The 24,805-nt window shown below is 46.4% G+C and overlaps 1 protein-coding gene across 9 annotated transcripts in view; it reads right to left on the bottom strand.

The window, feature by feature from the left end:
- Positions 1-16,119: 16,119 nt before the first annotated feature.
- The window catches only part of EBF1 (EBF transcription factor 1), a 300,604-nt gene continuing 291,918 nt past the window's right edge, over positions 16,120-24,805 (bottom strand). For 5 of the 9 annotated variants that reach the window (XM_090020868.1, XM_090020866.1, XM_090020867.1 and 2 more), the window contains one exon: positions 16,120-19,241. In XM_090020868.1, coding sequence (XP_089876994.1) covers positions 19,210-19,241 — 32 coding nt within the window. In that variant the 3' untranslated portion in view covers positions 16,120-19,209. The other 4 variants (XM_090020873.1, XM_090020871.1, XM_090020869.1 and 1 more) reach the window with 1 other exon arrangement.

Raw genomic sequence — 24,805 nt, 5'->3', positions numbered from 1 at the left:
CATCCTTACTGCCCCAGTTACTTTTTTAAGCATTGATGGTCTAGTGGAAGAGGTAGTGACAGTCCTGGCTGAGCAGGGGCATGTTGGGCTTCAGTAGATGCCTTCCCCTTAGGCCATCTGATGAAGGCGGTAGCTTATATGCAGCCCCAATAGTTCCCCTATACTCCGAAGAGGAGAGGGCATTCGGATACGCAGGCGTTCCCATAGCCCCCTGCTACCTGGCACCTAAGTCTCCTGTTCATAAACAGGGATGATAGGCCCTGCAGCAAAGGGCCTACAACTGCAGAGCTTTCAACACCAGAGTGGAGGCTCCTACGTGATTGATTTGCATTGGGCCCTAAATATCCCATCTGTGTCAACCCATCTATATCTCATCCCAACCCATCCCATCCCATCCCCCTTCTTTGCCATAAGACGGTATGGTGAGACACTAAGGCCTGAGATATTATAGTAACAGGGGTCCTAGGACAAGGGAAGCAAGGTTACTGCCAACTAGGATGGTAGCTAAAGCAATGGGCATTTCTACAAACCTCTAAACAACCAGCAAATAGCAGGTGCTTCAAGTCATTGGTGACCCGGGCTGGACTTCTTCCATCATCAGCTCCTTGGTGTCTGCGAGCTGCAAAGACCCAGCCTATATTTGACCATCAACATTCAGGTGAATGTCACTGTAACTTGGAAAGGAGAAGGGGACCTCTGGCACTTTAGAGGCAAGCATCAACTAAAATCTGATGAAAGGATTATGTGCATGCAAGTGATGAAGAAGGAAGGAGATATTTCTGAGTGATGCGTATGCACAACTCATGGCGAAACGACGGCTGACAGGAACACGGGCAGAAAAGCTTCACCCCTGTTTGGCCAGCCCAGGCGTTCATGGTCATCTTTACAGCTCAGCGTTTACATCTCATCTTTACATCTCAGCCCAGGCTCTTGTGGTCGTCCTTACATCTTTCACGGTCATCTTCACCTCTCATGGCTCACCTCCAAGTGTCCGAATGTGCTTCAGTGGCTTGTGTTGGCTCTCTGCTTCTGAGCAATGGCATCGTTCTCAGCTGGCTTGCATATTTCTAGAAATCATATTCCCAAGGAAAAGACCTTGCAGCTGATCAGATTTCTATCCTGTAACAATTTCCACCATCAGTAGGAATCACAACCGACAGGTTTGCACCGGAGAAGGGTATATTTGAGCCTGTTTGTCCAATCCAGCCACAGTTCTGCAACAAGCCTGTGTTGCAGTCTCAGCAAAGTGCTTCAGCATGTGCTTAAAGTCCCACCGATACCCTCACTAAGCATGCATATAGGTAAGTGCTTTGTTCAGGACTGCGTAATTAGGGGCTCCAGACTGGATCATCCTACTTCAAGACTGTTAGCGTGTTACCCAGATCAGGACGCTGGCTTTGGCCACAGCCAGCCCAGAACGCACAACTGCCCTGAATGAGGACCATGCTGGAAAGCAGGCAAAAACCCCAGGCTGGGGATGGTGGGGGGGAAGGCCACATTTTCAGGAATCAGAAACAAGAGATAAAGCAGCTGCATCATTTTCAAACAGCAAATTCACACCAAGAACTTCCAACAAGGTTTAGCTGTGTTTTGCCATATGCCATTGACTGTCACATTTTGCAAGTTAAGAAACATGTTATCTCTTTGTTTATTCTGTCAGTCGTACATATTCTCTGGAGGGAAATTATATCAGTGTTTCAGTGGAATAGATTTAATTTGTTTGTGTCTTGTTGTCTATAGCATCCATCTAACTACTTATCTCTTAAGTTACCTCTCAGTCAAAGGTTTTCTGTTTTGTTAACAGTTTAACGGGGGAAATTCGCACTTGATTGCATTGAACGGTTCATAAGTTTGGCCAGGCAGCTCTCTGTTTTTGCTTTCCTGTTCTAGCGAGAGAAAATGGGGGGTTTAAAATTTATAGAGCCAGCAAAGGTTTAGCCCTGATTTGTCTCTAATGTAGAGGAAAATTGCCTGAGTAATTTTATCCCTTTCTCATGACTAATGCGGCTATGTGGCCCTGATGTGTTGAACGGTTAACACCACACAGTGTGACCTCCAGAACTGTGGCTTAGAAGATTTCCTTATTTTCCATCTCAAAGTTCTGGCTTTTGCTGCAGAAATACCAGCCCCTGCCTGGACTCAAGTCCAAGAGATTTTTTCCCCTGGATTTCAATGGGTGCAGGATAAGTGCAAGACGTCTAAGAAATTATATTGGTGGATGAGGTACTTTGGTACCTGCATGGGGAGAAGATTTCTTAAAGCAAAACTGATTGTTTCGGGGATCTTTAGTCCAATAGATGATGCATAATATGCTTGGCATTTGAAGCTAAAGCAATTCAGAGTGGAATTAGACATTTTTAACATAGTGCAGGTTATTTCTGAGTGGAACAACTTCTATAAGGCACATCTCTACCCCACATTCAGCTTGCCAAGGGACACTGTGGATTTTGTACCATTATAAATTCTTTAAATCAAGGATGGATGCCTTTCCACAAAGGACAGCTCTGCTGAACCTGAAATGATGGGGTGAATGCAGAAATGACCGGGTAAAAAGGAGGACTAGACACACATAATGGTCCCTTTTGGAGCTGGAGTCTGTCGCTTGTCTAATCCAGACCGTGGTATCAAGCCAGAAGATCCTTGTGCAAGAGGAAATCAAGACAAGCTGGAGGTCTAGGGCACTGAAATGCCGATACACACTGAAACCCTAGGATGAAGGTTGAAAAAAAGTGAAACCATGGAGAAAAAGCCAGCATCACAGCGAACTGATGTACTCAAAACCACTTTAATCCTAAAGAAAAAAAAAAATCCCTCCTATAATTACTAGTTCAATTTTTCTTCTTTGTGGATAAACATAATAGCCTGCATTCCCTCCTTTCATCTAAGTCCAGGAGACCTATTTATGCTGGACTTGAACTTGGCAATTGGTAGCATTTTAACTACTTCTGTCATCAGACATCGGATATAAGTATTGTTCAGCCCAGGCTACGCGTGATGGAGCCAGTTCATCACAATATGGTAAATCACAGCTTTCTCTAGCAAGAGTTTCTGTGGTTGAGGTCTTTTACAAGGGCACGGCTCTTCCTTGCACCCTGAAATCAGATGCTGTGTGTTGACTCTGATCATCCAGGTTTCTTTTGAGATGCCGCCCAGTTTCTTTGGATGCGGTGGGCCCGTCTTCCTAATCCACGTAAAATAGCATATTTTTCCTGCTGTGCTGACAAAATGCTCAAGTTACCCGGGTCCAGTTCTTTCTGGACAGTCCATTTTCTCCCTTTGCATCTCTCCTCCCTTTCTCTGCATTTTCCGCAGATCTGATGATCATTGACTTTATTCTCCTCCAAGCTGTTAATGAGTATATTGATCAATACCCGCTCCAGCGTCAATTCCTGCAGGCGACCAATTGATACCTCCCTCTTTTCTGACATATAACCATTGATGATAACTCATTGGCTCCTATCTGTTAGATAGATTTCTATCTACTTCCCTGTATTATTATTCAGGCAATACAGCTCTAGTCTGTCTATTGAACTTCATGTGCAGCACTGAGCTCAAAATCCAAATATGTATCATGTCTGCCTTAATGAATTAAATTCACCATATAATAGGGTCTGATGTTTGTTTCACAGATCCAGGCTACTGTAACCCATCCACAAAAATCTTAACAATTTGTATCCAGTTTCCATTTGGTTGAGAAATTTGTGAGTGAGTTTATTTCTCATGACAGCGAGAATAAATAGCCTCAGCCAGGCATAGTGGAAGCAAGTCCTGCCTTGCTGAGATTGGCATGGGAATGCAAACTCAAGTCAGATCCCCGACCTCTCTTCTTAGCTGCAAGGTGATCGGTGGTGTGGGGGCCGCCCAGCGAAAACATGGCCGTAATCAGCCCCTCTGCTTCTCACGCACAACCGAGCTGGCCGCGGCAAAGGGAAAGCTCGCTTGGAGGAGACGGTGTTTCACCTCCGGGCAGACGGATGTGGAACGAGGTCCGGCAGGACTCAGGAATCGCCTCCGACGTGCCCCGTTTCCTTCCCCAGGGCAACTTCCTTGACCGCCTCCAAAACATGCACGTGCATGTGTGCACGCTCACGCATGCTCACATTCGTGCACAGAACAGCACACGCACAATACTTTTGCTACAAAGAAAGGCTCGCAGAGTTTGGAAGCTGCGAGTTTACTGCTTGTCCGGTTGGTTGGTTTGGTTGTTGTCTTTCTACCCGGTTGCAGGTTCGACTGGTTGGACTAGACGATCTTGTGAGGGCCCTTCCAGCGTGATAATAAATCTACGATAATCTGTATCAAGAGTTCCTGAGATCGGTTCCTCTTTTCTGATTATTTATCACCATAAATATGCAAATGCGATGACTGCAGCCCTGATGCAGGAGGTATCCTCGTTCATTTAAATGCCAATAAATTGATGGAGGTTTCATCGATGTTGGGGGCTGGAAGGGACCTCACAGATCATGGGGTCCAGTTCGCCAGTTGGTGCCAGCTGAGGACTCGATCCAAATCCTCCTCTTAATTATATGATGGCCCAGTCCTGTTTTAAGTCGTGTATGTCGTTGCTCTGTTGCTTTTACATCCACGTAGTCTAAGCGACAGCGCCCAGAGGGGGACGGCTGGTAGGAGCGGCAGAGGGGGTGGATCTGATTACTTATCAGGAAAAGTTCGGAGCCCCTGGCAAGCGAAGAGAAACTTTTCTTTTCTAGTTGAACCGGAGCGGCTACAACGGGCTCCGTTCCTCCTTCCACCAGCGAGCATTTCTTTGGAAGTTTTGTGCTTCCACTCCTGATAAAAGCAAGTCATTTGCCTCTTTCATGGTGTCGCTACTAATTTCCAAACAGTCAAAGCTGCTGCTAATTTATTTACTGAACACTGAAGCCCTGTTAGCAGGGGCTGCTACTGAAACTGCTTTCTGGCCTTCGGCTTTTGTTTGTTGACAGCCTGATTTCCCAGTAGGCCGTTTCCACCTGTGTTTCTGTTGTTTTTAGTGCATGTCTTTCTTTCTTCTTCCCAGTGACTGTCTCCCAAATGCCTCCTGAAGGTTTTTCTCATCTTCACCGTCTCTCTCATCCCCTTCCTCCCTCCCAGCTGCAAGGACTCTGGGCTCTGCTTTCAGTCATTCTGCAGTTAGTGGTTGTCTACGCTGCCGAGTTCCCAAGGGGCACTAATTTTTGTTTCAAGGACACGATTCAAAAGAGTTTGCTACACACAGGTTGCAGGGTGCACCTTCAGATGTGCCTTCAAATAGGCTTGGGCGATTTGAATATATGAGCTCCTGAAAATCAGTTTTAAATTGCAAGGAAGGCCTATTAAGTGCTGTAAAATTTTTTGCTCTTCTTTTTAAAAGATGCAAAAAAAAAAAAAAAAAAAAAGGTGAAAAAAAATTTTTTTTTTTGCCTTCCTCTCTCCCTTGACATTGGGTGGAAATAGAAATTAGGAAGACAGCCATTTCTCTTTAACTTCATGCATATCAAAGGGAGTGAGCCGGCAGGATAAAATGATTCAGCGAGTGGTCAGAGCGCTCTGCATTTGCAGGAGAAGGGGAGGCGAGGCATCGAGACGCTGCAACGGTGTCTTTGCAAAGACTCTAGCTGCCTGGAGCTTTTAAGCACCAAGAACGGTGGTAGGATGGTATCTAATGTGCTGAGATAATACAGTGTCAACTGTAGGGTGATTAAGATGCTGTTTTAAATGAACTACTTAAGCTTAACTGATTTCTTTCACTTGCATATTGGAGTAGAGGCTGCATGAATATTTTGCCCCTTTTCCTTGTGTCTTTTCTCAGTCCCACTGACCTGCCCCTAAAATCCACTTTGGATGGAGAGCTGAGGCTGTACCACTCGTGTCTGGTTTGCTGGCCCTGGTACAATCCTGTCACTTGGTGGTTTGCCATCACCTCTTACATTTTGCTCGGGGTTTGGGTGCCTAACAGGCAAACTCAGTCCCAGTTGCCCACCTGGGTTTGCTGTGCTCAAGCTAGGGACCCAGCATCTGGACAGCCAAAAAGAGAGAACATGTGAGGGTTCATCATCCCTGAGCCTCAATTCCTCATCTGTAAAATGGGACTGATTGGGCTGCACTTTGGTGGAGGGTCATGAAAAAATAATTAATGAATGTTTGGGAAGGCTTTGGATACTAGTCTGAGCAATGCACCGGGACGGCTCACTCAGTCATTCGGGAGCCCGAACAGGCGTGCAGCGAATAGAGGCTGGGGCATATATTGAACGCGAGCACTGTCCATACCGGATGAGTCCAGGGGAGGAAAAGGGGATGCGATCCACGTGATGTATCATAACGTATGCACAACAGGGAGCCAGGCTCAGCTGGTGGAGGGAACTCATTCATGCCCCGACGTTTCAGCGCTGGGCTTTTTCAGCCTCCGCGCCACTCATGAAATTTGCACGTGAAATTTTCTAGGGGTTTTTGTTTTAAAACGGAAAACTGCAATTGAAAGCAGGAATTCTCTTATGTGGTGACATAAGTGCTCTGCCAGGCCCGACATCTATCTCTTGGTCTGCTGGCTGGTACCAGTAAACCAGGACATGGTCGGGTAGTCGGTGGCTAAACCGGCATCCCCACCTGGACTAGGCTGGGTGAGGAGGGTGTGTGGATCCACAGCAGGACTAAAAACAAGACCTGTCAAAGGGTGGATGAGCTCCCTGTGAGCCAACGGCCATCCATACCTGGAGAGGAGATGGGCACCACCAGGTCAATCTGCCCGAAGAATCACCGATGATCCAAAGTTACAACATCTTAAGTGCCCCATGGTCGGAGTGGGACTGACCTGACCTGTTGGCATGGTGACATGCATGTAGTCTCAGCAGGATGGGACCGTCGGGTGCACATCCCCCAGGCTGCTGACAGCAGAGGAAAGGTGCCTGACGATGGAGGAAGGTGAAATCCAGGGATCCTGAGCTCCATTTCAGGCACTGGAACGGGGGGGACGCTTCATGGACAATGGGCAGACTTGGGCCTCTTGCCCCAAGCTTGGCCTCCTCCTGCTCTGTTTCCCACTTCCAGTCCCAGCCTGCCATTCCCAGGTGCTCTACCAAGCCCAGCTGCAAACTTTTTACAACTGTATAGGAAGAAAATCAATTCTGAGAGGGAGCATGGCTCAGTGATTAGCATACAAGATGGGAAGGCAGGCATCCTAGCTCCAAAAACAATTTATGGTGCAGTCCTGGATACTTCCTTTAATGTCCCAGTGCTTCAGTCTCTCAATCACATTGCAACTGGCTAATATTTATGCACATTGGAGGCACGTGAGGTGAACAGTGCCCATGCCATACTTTGAGGTCTATGGATGAATGGCCTCCCAGAAGCACTAGGCTGAGTTGTTCTGGTTGTTTTGCTGCAGATAAAAGCAGGTTGTTCTCACTTACATATGCCTTGGTTCACATAAAGATGTGCAATGTCTCATGTCAGCGTGCAGACATTCATACACAGGGTAAGAACAAACCCAACAGCCTTTTACAATTCTTGTCATTTTTTGCTTTTAAATTAGGATATTCTCTTTGAGAGCAACACTTATCATGTAATCTCCAACTAAAGTTGATATGTTCTGCCTCTTTCCAGTTGCCATGATGCAGACATCTCTTTTTTTTTATTAAAGTTAACTGTTATTTAAGAGATCAAAGTTAATTATCACTAAGGAGATCATTCTTACCTATCAACCCACTTCTGTAACCCCACTATCACAAGTAGAAGCTTTATGCTAATCAGCCTTCTAATTTGCATAAATTACTGATAGAACGATTTTTCTTTTCGTGCCTGCAAGTAGATCTGTTGGTGAAAGCTCTTGAGAGGTAAGGAGAGAGAACGGAAAAGAGTGGAAGGTGAATTTGTCAAGGGTTTGCCAACAGAACGTGGCACCGAGCAAATAAAAGCCCAAGTCTTTAAGTTCATCTCCTCTCAAAACTTGGAAGTGCATCAGCTGAGCTGCACTGCAAAAGTCTGATTCTTGTACCTTGGTCCAATTCAGCATGGCAGTGGCGGCGGGCTGGAAGTGAAGCTCACCATATGACCCTATTACCTTGCAAAGCGCATCTATTAGCGCTGTGGGGGCATCGTGCTGGAGGCCCCGAAATGTGGTGGTAGAAACAAACAGATGTCCCTTTTCAAAAGCAGCAGCCAGCCCCTCTGCAGAGCTTAGCCAAGCACATGCTCCTGTACAGACCGGGAGAGTCAGTCAGAAGGGCAGATGGTATATAGTGAGAGAGGGAGCCCTACTCCTTTATCCACCACTTTCAGTGAGCTCATCCAACGGGAAGTACGATGGGGAAGGTATGATTGGCAGCTGCTGCAAAATGACCCCAATAATAGCCAGGCAGGACCCATAAGGCATGTGAATGAAACGGATATGGATGTTTTTGGGTACCCAGTTGGCCAGGGAGTGGAGTTAAATGATTGCGGAGTCACTCATGAGTGAGTTGCTTGGCTGATCCAGATGCAGAGATGAGTGCTGATGATTCCAGAAATGAGTTAAACTCTGCCAAGCCCCAAGGATGCTGCTGAAGCTGAGTCCAGTCTGTTGGCAGACTGTGGACTTGTCTACACATGTGCTTTAATGTGCATTAGCCTATTTTAATGCACATTAAAGCTTCACTAAAAACCATGGGCATCTATACACATACCTTTTTGTCCCGCAACACGCCGGAGATCCACCACTTTGGAGCAGACTCAATTAATCAGGTCGAAGCATCAATTAATCACGTCTGCTCCGCATGCAAGCTGATGTGCATTGTGCTGCATTGCATGCAGTTGTATAAGTGGTGAAATGCACGTCAGCACACGGAAAATGGTGGTGGTGGTGTGCTTTTGAACTAAAGCAACTTCTGTGCGTTTTAGTTCAAAAGTGTGCCGTGGCCATTTTCTCAGCACATTTTGCTGCTTATACAACTGCAAGCAACATCGCACCAGGTGCTTTTCAAAGCACCCAGCACTGCAGTACTTCCATGTACAAAAATGCCCTGTGCTATTTGGTTAATGTGCACTAAAATAGGCTAATACACATTGTGTGACTTAAAAACTGTGCTTTTTAGTTAACACACATTAAGACAGGCTAATGTGCATTTTCTTAGTACCTCACAATGGAGTTACTAGATTTAATGCATATTAACTAAAGCTCATTAATGCATGTGTAGATGTGCCCACCACTCTGGAATGGCACTGCAGCTGTATATTACCCCCAGTGGTTGCTTCGTACAGTACCAAGGTGACCTATGCTGAAAACCTGGCTCCTGCAGCTGGGCTTTTGCTGTTGATTTCACCTGTCATATTTATGTGGGACTTTCAAGGTGCCTAAGAAGAGCTCAGCTCAGATTCTTCAAAGTATTTAGATGCTTCATCATGGAAACAAAGGACTGGAGGACCTGAGCTGCACCTAAATCTATCAAAACTCATCACAGGCCTAAAAGGTGGTCCTGAGCTCCCTGAAGGTTTGAAGGAAGGGTTCCTTTGGCCCCTCCATTTGTGTTAGACATGATTTTCCCAAAGAGGCGTCCCCTAAAACAAAATAGTCTACGCACATAAATTACTGGTAGCATTTGTAGTCCTAATTTCCAGCCACCTAGTTTCCAGGCTTATAGACAAGAGCCTCTTTCTCCAGTGGATTCCCAGGAAGGTCTGTCTGTGTGAAGGTAGGGAAATCCATCGCTATGCTTATCTTCAGGTAGATCATCTGCTTCATTAAAGTCAACAGGGGTTTTCCTGCAGGCGTGCATCAGTTTAACTCTAAGTTAGCCTGCACAAAATATCCCTTTTGAACTGGCCTCCCACAGCTACAATCAGGAGCAACTTTTGGACAGATGTGTACTGTCAAAAGCCGAGAGATGTGTTTTCACGTGGCAAAGCAAATCTGAATGGTAAAGATAACCTTTATAGTGGTCTTCTTGTGGTCCAGGCTTTTTTGGTTTCAAACCCTCTTCCCCAGCCAAAGGGGCTACTTCCTGTGTGGCAACAGCCTTCCTCCGCTCCACTGAGCCTTCAGCAAAGCTTACATCTAAGTAGCAAGCGGCATCTCAAGCCCTTAGGTGAATGCCATCCAGAGCGGTGTGTTTGGGGTGGAAAGCGATTGTAACCCATGATGTAAAACACTGAAGCCTTGAGAAAGCCTGACCCTTGTGCTCAGCGCTTGGAATTTATTATCGTGTTTGTTTGCTCTGCTGGGTACCTGTAGGAGAGGGTGATCAATGGTTTGGAGGCCTTCCCTATTTCCCCTGACAACAACCATGAAGAGGCGAATAAATTCTGGAGATTTGGAGCGGGGGGGAAAGCCATTGCATTGTTTGAGTGTTAACAAGACACATCTATCTAAAGCACCGGATTAAAGATGCTGGTTGAACAAGAACCTGGTGCAACAAATAACCAGGTTGAACAATAACCAGGTTATTAAGCTGCCAGGGTGCCCCTGTCCTGGCAGGTGGAAGGAGGGGACCTGCTCTCTCAGATGTCATTTGACTCAGTTTAACCCCTTCCTGGCACCTCTCCAGTCACATGCTCCCAGCACAGCAGGTCAAGAGCGTTTAGGAGTTCATGGGGCACATTGTGTAGATGATAAATAAGATGCATGATTACATAATGATCGCCACATTCATTCGCCTGCCTATCAAACGAGCGGCATTCAAGTTTGAGCTTCCTTCCCGTGGGTCTGAGAAGAGATGATGGAGCGTTAGCTTATAGTCTTTAACATTCCTCCCAACTGTGGGCTAAGTGCACGGGGGTTAAACAGAGTCCCTTTTGCTTAGCAAGCCATTAGGTAATGGGTACGTAAGCCCGTCAGTTTGCTGTTGATGCCTTAACCCCGGCGGGGTGCACCTGCTGTGCATAAAAATACACCTGACAAACAAGAGTGATAGTTGAAATAAAATAGATATCAAGTGTTGTTAGCACTGAGCTGCGTTGTATGAAATGGAAAGGGCACGGCAGAGAGGAACAGAAGGCTACACAGCCGTGCATGGCAGCCTGAGCACGTCGATGGGGTTATTGCTGCAATCTGGCCATGTTGCCCGTGCACCCCCACCGCCAGCCAGAGGGGCTGGTTCCTGCGTGGCCTCCACTGACCCTGCATCGAGGAGCAAGCGGGGGCTCAGCGGTGTGGCCCGACACCCACATCTGCTCAGAGGCCAAGCAGGGGCAGGACAGGGCGAGCGCCCCGCACCGTGGAAGTAGCCAGACACTTCAGACGTCATTATTCAAATGCTTTGCCTGTTTTTTCACTTGTCTCAGTATCTGCTGTATAACCCCACTGGAAATGACCATGTGGGGGGCTGAAGAGAGAATTAAGCAGCATCTGCCTAACGATACGCAACCGAGGCAGCTGCTGAGCTGTTGCTATCACCAGCGAAGCCACCAGTGAAAGGAGAGGATGGCTATAGGAGCCATGGTTAGCGGCCAGGGCAGGATGCAGGTGGCAGACAAAGCCTGTTGCTTCTCATGGTGAAGCTCAACTCTCTTGCTCCTCAGACCTGCCCCAAATCCTGCTTTTGTCCTGGGCAACGCAGCATCAGGCAGCTGCTTAGCCCTCATCCAGCGCTAGCCACAGCAGGCAAGGGGCTGCAGTGGCTGGCACGGGGCGGGGGCAGGCGTTCCTGCCCAGTTCCCTCCTCTCGAGTCCCATCCGTGCGCCCAACAGGTGCCGTCAAGCAGCAAGGACATACCGCATGGGATGTGTCTAACCCAGGCCCCTTTATTTTGGCACGTCAAGCTCACCTGCAACCACTGCGCCATCAGGCCTGGCCCGGCACTGCTCCTAGCGCTGCATCGAGCCCGTTGAAGAGCGGCGCAGTCATAACGTACCCATCACAAAAAAAGCTTCCTTTTAAATGCTGAGGGAGAAGGAGGGCGACAAACCCTGGGAAATCAGCTCTGCCTAATATATTATGTAGAAGTTCTGTAATCATTATTGAACTAAAGTGCAATGAATAAGTGGATAAAAATCAGTCCCACTGTAGCAAAAGTCTCCAGAGAGCACTGATAAAAAAAACAGCGCCTCGTGCTTAAGTTAAAAAAAAAAAGTAACAAAATATTTCCAGTCCCAGCAACTGCATTTCTCCCCCTAGTATAAATACAGAAGCCTCAGGAGGAGCCGCCGGTGCGACGGCGGCTGGCGGGAAGGAAGGGGAGGGCTGACGCAGGGAGCGAGGCAGCGGGATGCATCGTGGCGTTTCCTAGGCGAGGGCTGCCTACCGTCATCCAGCCAGCCTTCAGGGCATCCCCCTGCTGATGCCCGTGTGCCCAGTGGGTCCCATCCGCTCCCTGCAGCACGGCTGGGTGCAGAGCCCTGAGCAGCTGGTTGATCCTGTGGGTACCCTGCAGGCCCCTGTGTCTGCACAACCAGGCTGCTGGGTGGCGGGGGGTGATGTGGCTGGGGCAGCATTGCCTCAGCTGCCCCATGGGGTAGCGTGCTGGCCCTTAGTATTGCGCTCGCTAAGCAATCCAGTGAGAGGTGGTGATAAATGGCAGGGGGTTTTTTGACTATGACTCTTGCATCCCTAAATTTCCTAGGTAGCTCATGCTGGGGCAGACGCCTAGTTTCATCCTCCAATAGCCCTCAAGCCATCCACCCCGCCCCAGGGAGGCGCTATGCAGCGTCTACCCTGCAATAGCCTGCATGCAGCACCTGCCCCCGCCCCCAATAGAAGTATATTATCCTCCTTTGCCCTGCAGCAGGCATGCAGCTCCTCCATGGAGTCCACTGAGGGGCTCTTATGCATGGCTGGAGACAGAGGTCACAGCCCCAAGCCCCAAACCCCAAGCCAGACCCCTAGGAGATGCATAGCTCTCCACGTGCCCCATTAGGGCATTTGAACTCAGGCTACAGCTTCTGTCTGCTCAGACTCCAAGTGCTTGATGAGGTTGGCCTCTTTGCAGGACTTCCAAGCTGGTTGGCACAAGCCTAGCCTAGCAGCAGCTGCCTAATGGTGATAGCAGATGCTTGTGGGCCTTGATCACTTGGGTTCAAGGGCAGCCATAGCTTCTGGAAGCTGTAACATCCCCCAGCAGCATTGTGGGGGGGGGTCTGTGTGAATGCATTTTACCCAAAGACCATTTAACACTGGGTGGATGACCGACCCTTGCAAGCCACGGCTCCATCTTTCCCACACACCGTGGGCTTTTGTCCAGTGATGCTGCATCCGGGTACGCTTGAGGGTGTCACTGGCTTGTCGTGCATGCCGTGACCTGCAAACACACGGGTCACTGTGTCTTAGTGTGACCACCCTGGCAAAGCTGGGGTGTGAGCAGTGACACAGGGGCTGTGATTTCCAGGGGTGGCAGATTTGCCAGCACTAGTTAGTGGGACAGGATGGGCTAGTGGGACAGAGGGCTGCAAAGGACTGAGCATTATAGATGAGGGATTTGGCTTTCTGAAGTCGTTATCAGGGACCTTGAGGTTTGCTGCAATCACCTCCCTCTGGCTTCCTTTTCCTTGCTCCTAACACAGGCACAACCCTTCCTCTTAGGGACCCAGGGGTGTCTTCCCAGAGTCTGCTTCTCCCTGAAGACCTGTCATTTGTAGGCTTTTCAACCACTGCTCTCTGGCCATCTCTTCCAGGCCCTGCCAGGAGCGTGTTTCAAGTGGGTTGAGACATCTGTGCTCTGCTCCTGGGGCTGCTTGTGCAGTTTTCCCCCAATGTGTCTTCAACACAAAACACACAGTGGCACCAAGGCCTCACTGTTGCTCCTGGCTGAGGCAGTATCCACCTCCGAGAGCTACAGCAAGGGTCTGCCACTGCCCTGGTCTCCTACCTCCAAGATATTTTTCCTCTCCTGGCTGCTAGGTATCTTAGCTTTCACCAGAAGGCACTCTCAGCCTGACTTTGTCTGTGGCCCTGTAATTAAGTAGCTGCCCTATGATCAAAAAAGGTTCAAATCCCTACTTCTCCTTCCAGAGGGAAACCTAGTTGAGGATGATGTAGTTGCGGCTGGTCCTGCTTGGAGTAGGGGGTTGGACTAGATGTGACCTTCTGAGGTCCCTTCAACCCTCATTTTCTATGGGTGCAGCTACATGTGACACTTTAATGCATGTTAGCCTAAGTTAATGTGCATTAAGGGTCTGTGTCTACATGTGCGTGCCCTTAATGTACATTAAAAATGGCAAATTTAGGTGTGACTAGTTAAAGTGCATTAATGCTGTGTGTGTGGACTGACTTGGGACTACCTTTAGTCCCAAGTCAGTCCACACACCTCATTAATATGCTTTAACACTTGCACGTGTAGATGCCTGCTATAATTGTGAATGATCCTAGGGCCCCAGTCTCCCCTAACCTGAGTAGGTCCTTTAACGACTTGGCCTGCAAGCATAAGAGAGCTGCTAGTCATGGGATTTGGTTGCCAGCAACTTTGGGGGTTTATATCTGTGCAGCCCCCTGCCCCAGGTCTGACTGATAGCAGAGCAAAACTGGACTTGAGGCCTCTAGCACAGCACTGCTGAGCACGTGCACTAGGAACAAATTCAGCTCCATAGAGCAGAACTGCAGCTATGCAAGGCATTTAGCTGTGTCTGTGCCCTTCAGGCCAGTACATGGGGTCAAACAGGGTGCCATTGGGCGACGTAGATGCCTAACAAGAGCACAAGTCTTAGCAGGGAAAGGGACATTGGCCTCCAGGCTACAAGGGCTGAGAAAAAGGCCCAGAAATAGGGGAGGTTTTGCGAAGCTCAGTAGGCATGTGCTGTGCCGTGTGGGGAGACACCTCCTTGCACTGATCTTAAATAAAACAGGGAAAGTTTCAGGCGAAAAAAAAGCTCCCTTTATTCATTTAGAAGCCCTTGATACCATTGCTGGCAATGAAGGATGTCACTCATACAGACAACAAGAGCCATCCCCGTCCTCATCTTGCAGACCCTGTTGTGAGATCTAAGCTGGCATGGGGAGCATCCCTAGCCCCTCGCAGCCATCCCCACCAGCCCAGCCTGGCCTCAGGGCTCATGTTTTTTCTTCAGGTAATACAAGTAACCTATTTTAAAGCTTACTGATGGATTTTCTCCTAGCAGGGGGGTCATCGTGCAGGCACGTGTCTCTGGGGTCGATAGAGGGTTTGTTGGAGTCGCTGTCATGCCTGTGAACTCATCCCACCCAGCTTCCTGAGACCTGCCCCAAAGTAACAGTTTGATGAAGATATTTTCACTGGATCCAAGGGAAAGGAAGGGTCCCAGCTGTGTGGTTTTTGGGGAAGGCTGTGCACCATGACAGCTGGCTTAAAAACTCTGCAACCAATTGCAGGCCAGATACACACGTGGCCTGTGTTCGCCAAGAGGCTGAGCACTGCTGCATCTCATTGGTTGCAATGAGAGCTGCCAGGGCTCAGCACCTTGGAGAAACAAGCCATCCGAGCCAGCTTAGCCAGCAACAAACCACCCCTCGTCCATCTGGGGTTGTGCTTTCCAAACATACCGCCATCTACGTCGTAGATGCAACTAGTTGCAGCTTTAGTGTTCTTTTAACCAAAATTTATTATCATTACTATTACTCTTCCTTTTCTTATCAGTAAAGGTTTGATCCGCTGTTGCATGCAGATCCTTGGGCAAACCTGACCCCACTCAGATGCAGGCAGTAGGGCATGCCCGTAGTAGACCCAGGTTGCACACAGGTAACTCTAGTCTGGTTGGTGACAGAGGTTTAATGTGAAGAAAACCTGGCAGAATGGAAACTCCTTATGCAAGCCCGTATCTGCCTCATGGGGAAGACGGTTCGACTTGTGGTTTTATCAGCGGGCTGCGACTCGGGACAGCGAGATTCACTTCTTGACTCTGTCAGTCTTCCCCTGCGATGACAGACAAGTTACTTAAGGACTGGCCTCACTCTGAAACCAGCGGCAAAGACCCCATTCACTTCTACATGTTGGCCCTGCTGTCGTTGTTGATCTCCTTGTACTTCAGCTAGAAGGGAGATTAAACTTTTTTTTTTAATCCCACACTTTGCCAATATTGTCTGTTTACACTGCAAGCACTCTGGAGTTGAGATACCTCCTAGCTCTGTTGCTATTGTACAGTAACTATACCAATCTCGTTCTGGATGTCTTGGCACTATTGTGATACCGCGATGGATATAAAACCATGACACATGGGGGCTGTTGGCCAGCAGAAGCAGATAAATAAATACACGACTAGGAGCTGTATTCACAGACAGGAAGTAACTTTAATTAAATATTGTGAAAGTTGAAAAGTTTTTACAGCTTGAATTTCTGCAAAAAAATTATAACAATCTCTACAGTAGTTAGTTTCTCTAACAATAGAACTGTACAGTGTGTGTGTCTATTCAAAAAGATTTAGATAAGAAGGTGAAAGGTTAGCAGTTTCAGAGATGACTTCATTTTAGCGGCATCCTAGTACAACTGTGAGGAAATAGGTATACTTTACGCACTCCAGTCATTGTGAAGCTTCATCTTTTAAAACTGAAATCTTGAACGTTTCCACTTAAAGCCATATTCTGTAAAGAGCGGCATCTTTTACTTTGTAAAAGATCGAGGGCCTTTTGCAGGGGGATTTATTTTTTTTAATAAATTCCCTTTTATCAGATCACCATAAATAGCTGCGACAAAACAAATTATACACATTGTCAAAGGATCTTTGGACTGTGAAGTAAAGGGCTACGAATGTAGATGGCTAACATGGGTGTCTAAACAGCTACAACTCAGAATGGATCCTACAAGAGCAATCAAGGGTGTCACTGGACAAAATATGGCTTTAAATTTGATTACATTGCCGTGCGGTTGCTTACTATGTGAATTAGAATAACTGTTTGGAATACAGAGAAGCAATACACTGATGTCTCTCACATTTTTCCAGTTTTTTTTCCCCCCTTTTATTTTCTCGCCACGAAAAAAAAAATGTTGTTTTCTTCCCTTCCCCAAAAAAAGAGCACACTGTGACATTCTAGTGAAAACCATTGCAAAATTCATACAGGAAGCATGCACAGTTGCAGCATCGTTGTAAATGATTTCTTGCTTGACTAGAAAAAAGTTATATTGTCTTAAGGTAACAAAACAGTTCTTTTGTGCTTTTCAAATCCTTTTTTTCTTAGAATGTTAGTGATGATTGACAGTTCTGGTGCACAGTACAATGTACAAGTGAAATGAATATGATTTGCATTGTTAAGGCATCCAATCTGCTGGTTTATATTTATGTGAAAGACAGAGAAATATACAAGCAGACTTAAGAAAGAAAGTATTTTCATTGAGTTTTATGAAGTTTCTCCCCATATTTAATGCACAAAAATGCGTCACTCCAAAGAGGAGAGATCCCATGCATATTAAGAGTAAAACAGCATTAGTTTTTGTTAAGCCTCAAAAGCAAAGGATACATTTTTAAAATCTACATAACTAAATGCTACAAGAATAATATGCTACTTTTTGCCATATATTGGAAAAAACTTCTTAACTTACAAATAATACAAAAATAGACGATGGCTTTTGGGTGGAAATAAAAAAATGGAAGCATGGTTTTAAAACAATACTAAAAAAACCCAAAAAAACCTAGAAATGAAATGTTTTAAAATCACATTTAAACAGCTAATACAACGGTGAGCGACCAAACAAATCAGCACTTTTCACATAGCAAACATACACAATAAAATAAACTGGGGATGGGAAAAAAAAGCAATGTACAAATTCCAAAGATAAATACATTATTTATATGGATATTTTACAAAATCCCCTTTAAAACAAAAAAACAAAACAAAACAAAAAAAGCTTTTTTTTTTCTTTAATTAATTTTGCAAGTATGTGCAAGCTAAAGGTAGTGAGCTCTTTTTGCAAAATATGCAGTAAAATTCTTTTTTTTTTGTGATATTGAAAAACTGTCTTAAGACATTAAAATGTATAAATAGAACAACAACTTTGGCAAAAAATCACAAAAAATCTACATTATTTATAACTACATACAAAACACAACAGCAAAGAAAAAAATATCAGGTAATGCATCTTCAGAGCTTTGCTGCCTCTTTGACTAATATTTTTAAGAACACTTCCCAGATAATGATAGCAAAATTCCTGTATTTATGGTTTTGACTTGAGACCTTCGTAAGAGCCCCCTCTGCCCCCCAAATTCATGTTCAATCCACTGACTGTTCAAAAGCAGTTACCTGTTGCTTAATAGATTATGTTACAAACCGAGCGGGTCGACTGATACGGCAAGGATCCTAGCAGGAGGCTGTCGAGAAGGGGCGTGCTTCTGAGCCTTTAGGGGAATGCGGGATCGCAGACGAGCTGAACCTCGTTTTGCCCCAGACAAACAACCGGGCTACAGCAAAAGGAAAACGAGTCCGAAAACGCCCAAATGCAAGGATGGCCCGAGTCCGTGTCTTCAGCTTGCTATGCAAAGATGAGGCGAGATTGGGATGCGCAGTTCAGGTTACGCTAAACTCAAAGGAGGCCGCTCATTTGGACAGATCCTGATATAAGCTAAATGGAGAGCATGCTTGTTTAATTCTGCAGCTTTAGCATTATATCCAGAGGCACTGGGTTTCAGGGTCTGAAGGGGATTGCTTTTGCTATTCACGTCCTTGGCTATGCTATCCCCAACGTTGCTTGTCACATTATTTACAATATGAAAGACAGAGATTACAATTTTCCCCCCTTGCCCCACCTGACCGGATACCTAGTGAGCGGTATCTCGAAGTGAAAAATGTATCCCGTTAGCAAGCCGCCCCTGGATGAGCCACCAGTACGAGCCGACCCCTCGTTAAATAGCCATTACTCCTCTAAGAAAACTAACTGGCACTTCTATGCTGTCCCATACAGAGTTGTTATAAATGTTACCACTTCGTTTCCCTTTCCACAGCTTGAAAACAAAAAAGTCATAAATTAAAAACCTGGAGTTTCATCTCTAGTGTCCCTTTGTAATGGTGAGATTTATAAAAGACAAATGGCTGTTGACTTAAATCAAGCTTTAAAAACAAAAAATAAAACCAAAAAGTGGATTTTTGTTTCCATCAACACAGAATAAATAGCTCTCCCAAGTACTTGGGATGGACAACTGGAATCAACACCTTGCAATTGCAGATTCTTTGCTAATTTCAGGATTTGCAAGGATGGTGATTTTTGTTTTGTTTTGTTTAAAAATCTGCAGTTATTGTAAGATTCCTCTTTATTTTATTTTTATTTTTTAAAAAGGCCTGAGTAAAAAGTTCCACTCGGGGACTTGTATCAGATTTCTCTCTGAAGCAGAATCCAACCTCTTCATTAATAAAATTCTTCAAGGCAATTCTTTCACATGGGAGGAACAATCATGCCAGATATAGCTGTGGTGAGGAAGGGAGAGGAAGAAAAAAAACACAAAGGAAAAAAGTGACTTTTGTGCATCACGACACCAGTTCACCAAATAAATGCACCGTTTTTACACATTTACAAGCCACGTTCTCATCTGAACGGTGACCTGGACTCGCACACAAGTATCATACTGTACATGCAACAACACGCACATTAAACACACGAGCCCTGATCCTGCTCTCACTTACACTGGTGGAAATCAGGAATAAATGCCGGATTTTCCAGCATAAGCAACCCAAGAAAAGAATGGGGCCCTTCCTTCCTTCTCAGCTCTTAGATGCAGAGTTTGAGTGCTGATGGCAAAGCTCAGGAAGCCTAAACTTTGGAAAATACTGGGAGATTTTTATAAATTCTGCTTGGGTTTTTTGCTTTAGGAACAGATATTTGTTGTGTGGGCGGACGTCTGGCATCCCATAAACCAAGAGCGTTTATAAAAGCTGTTATCATGCATTTATTACATTTTGGACACTGATGCACTATATTCTCCTCTTAACCCAGCTTCCTCCCACCGTATCAGCTGTGTGTTCAAGCCTGGGAGCTGTGCACGCGTTTCCTTGGGGCCTGGGAGCAACGTCAGCCCACAGACCCGAGGAAGCCCCTTGTTCAATCTGCGATCCACCCTCCACCTCTGTGCGGGTATGCACTACGCATGGCTTCAGCCTGTGGTCTCCCCGTGTCTTCAGAGGCAAATTAAGAGCCGAGCGTGAGCCTCAACTTAGAATTTCCTCTTGCTTGTGGCTTGAAGTTGAATCAATAATATTACTTTAATATTCTTTCTAGTCTAATTTCCAAAGTGTTTACAGGCCTTCTTAAAAGGGAAGGTGTTTTGAGAAGAGCTATAGCTACAGATAAAAAACACAGACTCCTACACAGCTTCACTTCCAGCTTTGTCTGCTGTTGTTAACCAGAGCCTACTCCTCGTCTGGCCAGCTGGACCAAGCAGAGATGCACCCGGTGGACAGCGCAAATATGTCTAGCATTACAGGAGGCAGCTACTTAACTGCATGGCAAAAGTTATAACAAGCCTGAATCTTTAAAATGTCAGTGGCATGGGTTATTTGCAACAAGATATAAAATGCATACTAGACTTCAGGGTGGCTGCACTTCATGGGCACATGATTTAAACACCGGAGCTGCCTGCCATCTCAGACATCTGGGCAAGTGATTTCTTAAGGAAGAACTCAGCCCTGGGACTGGTTCTAATTCATTGTGCTTTAATTACAGCTGCAATCATTTGATAAGAACTGAGCCAAAGTGAAAGACTCACAGATTTGGGGTTGAGGGCAGGGGGGGAATGTTTTCTCCACAAACACCACCATATGTGCAAGAATTACAAGTCTAATCAGCAAGGGAAAAGCAGCTCGGGTAAACTGCATTGATTAAATGAAATAAAATGAGAGGAGAAGGCAAGAATGCAAAATGCATCCATGTGTTCGCAGGGGAGGTGACATATTGCAACCGTACAATAACACCCGATCACTGCAACGGGCACTTCGGTAGGGGCTGAGGTTATATTTGGGACCATTTTGAATGATGGGGTTTCCAAACATAAAATGGCAGACAGACCACAGTGCTGTCTCATTTATGTTTTTTTTTTAACTTCGGGTGGCATGACAATTAGAGAAACGGGGAAGGTGGGGAATCTAGTCAAATGTTACGGCTCAGGTTGTTTCCTTGGTACGTGTTAGGGGAGGAGGCAGACATCTCAAATTAGAAAGTGCCAAAGGAATAATGGTGGGTATTTATACCCGGGCCTATCCAAGAGCCCCAGTGGTAGAGCTTTACTTTGCTTTTCTAGTGTTTTTTATACCATGTTCATCATCATATCTGAGCATTTTCCAATCGTGTGTTAAGGAACATGACTACTAGCTATCACCCCCCAGCCTTATCCCCACCTCCCCAGAGAAGTCCCTTCAATGAAGGTGAAGATATGCTCAGGAAGGGGTGAAGCAGGTATGGGGGCAACCAGGTTACTGTCACAATTGATGGGGATAATATATGACATGTAGGCGGATCTGGGGGAGGCCGGACCACTCGCAACTGCTCCTGGTCTGCTGGAGAGGAAAAGCTGACTAACCTCCCTGCCAAAGGCATCCCATTTTAGGGACAATTTGGGTCTAAAGTCACACATATTGGAAGATGCTAGGAAGTATTCTTAGCTTTCACCAGACAGGGCTACAAGGGAGGGGTGAGAGCAGCCTTGGGGTAGACTCTTACTCCTCTGCCTCTACAAGGGGCAAGATACGGAGGGGAAGGGAAGGGCAACTGGTGGAGTTGTGATTTTGATCCCTGTCCTGCAGCAGAGCGAGCGTAGCCGAGCTGGCGCAAGGGGGGTTGGCGGTGTCAGGTGCGGGCCCGCTGCACGGCGTCTCTTCCCCAGAGCAAACAAGGAGCCCAGGGACAACCCTGCGACTCCCCCGTGGGGCCGGGCAGGAAGCAGCTCTCCAACCCCAAGAACAAGCTCTGGGTTTTCCCATCCCAAATTGAGATAAAAATCCAAAATTTAGAAAAAAAAATCACAAAACCAAAATCCCACCCAAAACCTCACCACTGGGTGTAATCAAAATGCTTCATTTGGATCCCTTCCAAATATTCCAGCTGGATTTTAATTTTCCTCTTTTTTAGTTTTTAAAACTTTTTAATCTAAAGGTATCGACATTTTAAAACTTCAGACCCAGAAAAGAAAGCTAATTTGTTTTTCAATTTAGAAGGTACATAACCTCCCCTCCCTCCAATCATTCCTCAAGTCTGGAGATGCGTCCAAACCGAGCTCGAATGCCGGAGGTCAGCCTTCTCCTGGGGCAGCGGGACAGGGTTTGTGCACATCTCCTTGCAAAGGACTGCGGTGGCTCTTTCTTTTTACTCTTCATGGTAAGGATGACCACAGTCTGCAAGAGACTTCCCAGGGAGGTGGTGCGGTCCCCAACCTTGGAAGTCTTCAAGAGGAGACTGCACAGGCGCCTTGCTGGGGTCGTTTGGGAGGTATTCCTGCCCAGAACAGGGGGGTTGGACTCGATGATCCCTCAAGGTCCCCTCCAGCCCTTCACGTCTTTGATTTCTCTGAGTCCGGGCTCAAACCTCCCATCACCAAAGACCCCACCCTGGTTCCTGACGTTTTAACATTGCCTCTTGGATAAATGCAAGAATGGCACCTGGCACCACTGGAAGCAAAATGGCGTGGAGGTACATCACGAGTAAGTTTTCAAGGAGCTGCTATTATTATTACCGTCGAACTCTGCTATTCTGAATTAAATTACAAGTCAAATGGCAAAATGACATCTCTTCTGCCTAAAAGCCTTGGTATTTCCATTCTGCCAAGTCCTCACTTAGATCCTGCTACTTTTGTTCCCTAAGTGCTCCGTCTATAGGGTCATGCACAGTCTCTGCGCTGCGGCGTGCTACTGATTCTGAAAAGGGAGATATCAGAGGGAAATGTTGTAGGCATGAGATCACAGCTCCTCCAAAAAGGGAAGCGCAGGGGGAGAGAGGGCAAGGAAAACCTTCCATCAATGGGTATTATTTCTCTCATCACATGCTAATTTGTATTTGCTGCCAGCAAATTACACAAATAATGTATTTCAAGTTTTACAAAACTGCATGGCAAAGAGAACAACAGATAAGCATGGCTGTTGTTCTAGTGAGTTCTGCTGATATCTGAGCTACATAAGCAAAGCTTGATTGCTTTCTGATGTAACCAGAAGCCCAAGAGAGATAAGACAGCCTCCTTATACATGATTGTTTATTTAAGCACCAAGACACAACAGGCAGCACATTTCAGAGTGCTTATTGCATGCCTCGGGTAGTGGCAGAAGGTACGGGGCTAAAGGCTGCGTGTCGAACTCACCACGAAGTTCAGCGGTGCCCTACGAATGAACCGTCTCTCGGCGTCTCGCTCCCTATTATGAAACCGAATTGCTTAATAAAAATTAGGGGGAATGCTGAGATCGGTGCGTTTTCTGGGCATTGCAAATCTGGATGCGGCACAACGAGCAGGCAAGCCGTGACTGCGGCCAGCGCTCGAACGTCGCTCCATAATTGCTTTCCATCACACGGCGTGTGAACGCTGGAACGCCACGGCTGGCAAAATGAAAAGCCTTCTCCCATCGCTGCCTCGCTTTCCCCCACCCCGCTCCAGAGAGTGGCGAGGGGAGGGGAGGAGATGGAAGAATCACAAATATGCTGAAAAGCTAAAAGTAGACAACTCTTAGCTCTCGGTATTATTCAGGAGACTAAATCATTCGAGCTGCACAGAAACACTGTTTAAAGCTGTCACGCTATGGCAAGATTGGATATTTTAAAACGTACCACACTTCCTGCACATCTAGGTCCAGCTGTTGTAAAAACCTCACCATGCTTTGTTTCTGGCACCCGACCTGTATTTGAGGAGGCTTTGCAGGGACATCTCCTATTCTTGAATTCCAGCCTGATTACAATTTATTGTAGCGGAAGTCTTCATACCTCTCATTTACTAGCCTGAAGTGCACTGAGCACAATCTGTAGTGGTAACAGATTCCCGTTTTTATGAATGAACCTTTTCCACTCCACACACGCAGGGAGCCCATTGAATGACTCGACCTCGGCTATGGCTGGGAGTCTGACTTCCTCCTCCGGTGGACGATGGACCACGCAGATTTTCTGGAGCATTACATGCATGTTTAGAAGAGCAACTTCCTACCAAAAGGGGCTTAGCGATGAAAGGGCTCGGAGCTCCTTATACGACTTGTGTAGGCACATGGGAAGGAAAACAGACCTCGAACACAACGCGCATCACAAAACTTTTCCACCTCTAGCACAATTCGAGGCAGCTGGCTGCATCTGCTCCTGGAAATTCCCCAAATTAAGTGAGCCTGAAAATGTATGTCTCTCTCAGGGCATGACAGCACAGGAGTGTGGGAATTATAAAGGAGGGTTTTTAGGGTGCAAAACAGGCTGAACCGAACAACGAAGCAGACGCTTGTGTTCTTTGCAGAGTCCCCTGGCTTAATCTCTTGTTCACCAGCTTGCAATAGCTCTCGAAGACATACTTTAGTAAAACAACAGGAATATTTTTGAATCAGAGGGGAAGGGACACTGGAAAGAAGCAGCTCCCTTATTAAGAACAGCTGAAGAGGCTTTCAGAGGGACAGTCCACCACTTAGGAGATTAATTGGCTTACAGACAGTACATTAATCACTCCTAGCTAATGTTTGCCCCAGTACAAAATGAGTGGGATATGCTTTTATTAGTTTGGAATATGCCTTGTATATTTACTCGAGGCAAAAGGCTCGAGCCAAGCTTTGCAACTCTCTCTTTGCCATGATGCACTAGAGCTCTTGTGGAGCCAGTCGGTTTTCTGCACAACTGTACTATGACAAAGGAAAAACAAAAACCCAAAAAAAGAAAGAAAAGGAAGGGAAGATTGAGTGACGTACTTCAGGAGAAGGCCAGCCCCTGGAGAGACCCTGCATTGGAGTACTTGCTAGAGTCCACAAAAGACTGGTCTGATAATGGACGACCACAGGGAATAAGAAAGGAAAGAAAGAAAAAGGATGGTATT

This window comes from Crocodylus siamensis, chromosome 10 (assembly GCF_052110815.1).
Source record: "Crocodylus siamensis isolate JL-2025a chromosome 10, ASM5211081v1, whole genome shotgun sequence".
NCBI lineage: Eukaryota > Metazoa > Chordata > Crocodylia > Crocodylidae > Crocodylus > Crocodylus siamensis.
Note: the sequence above shows the minus strand (reverse complement) of the source record. Positions and strands in the feature narration are given on the sequence as shown.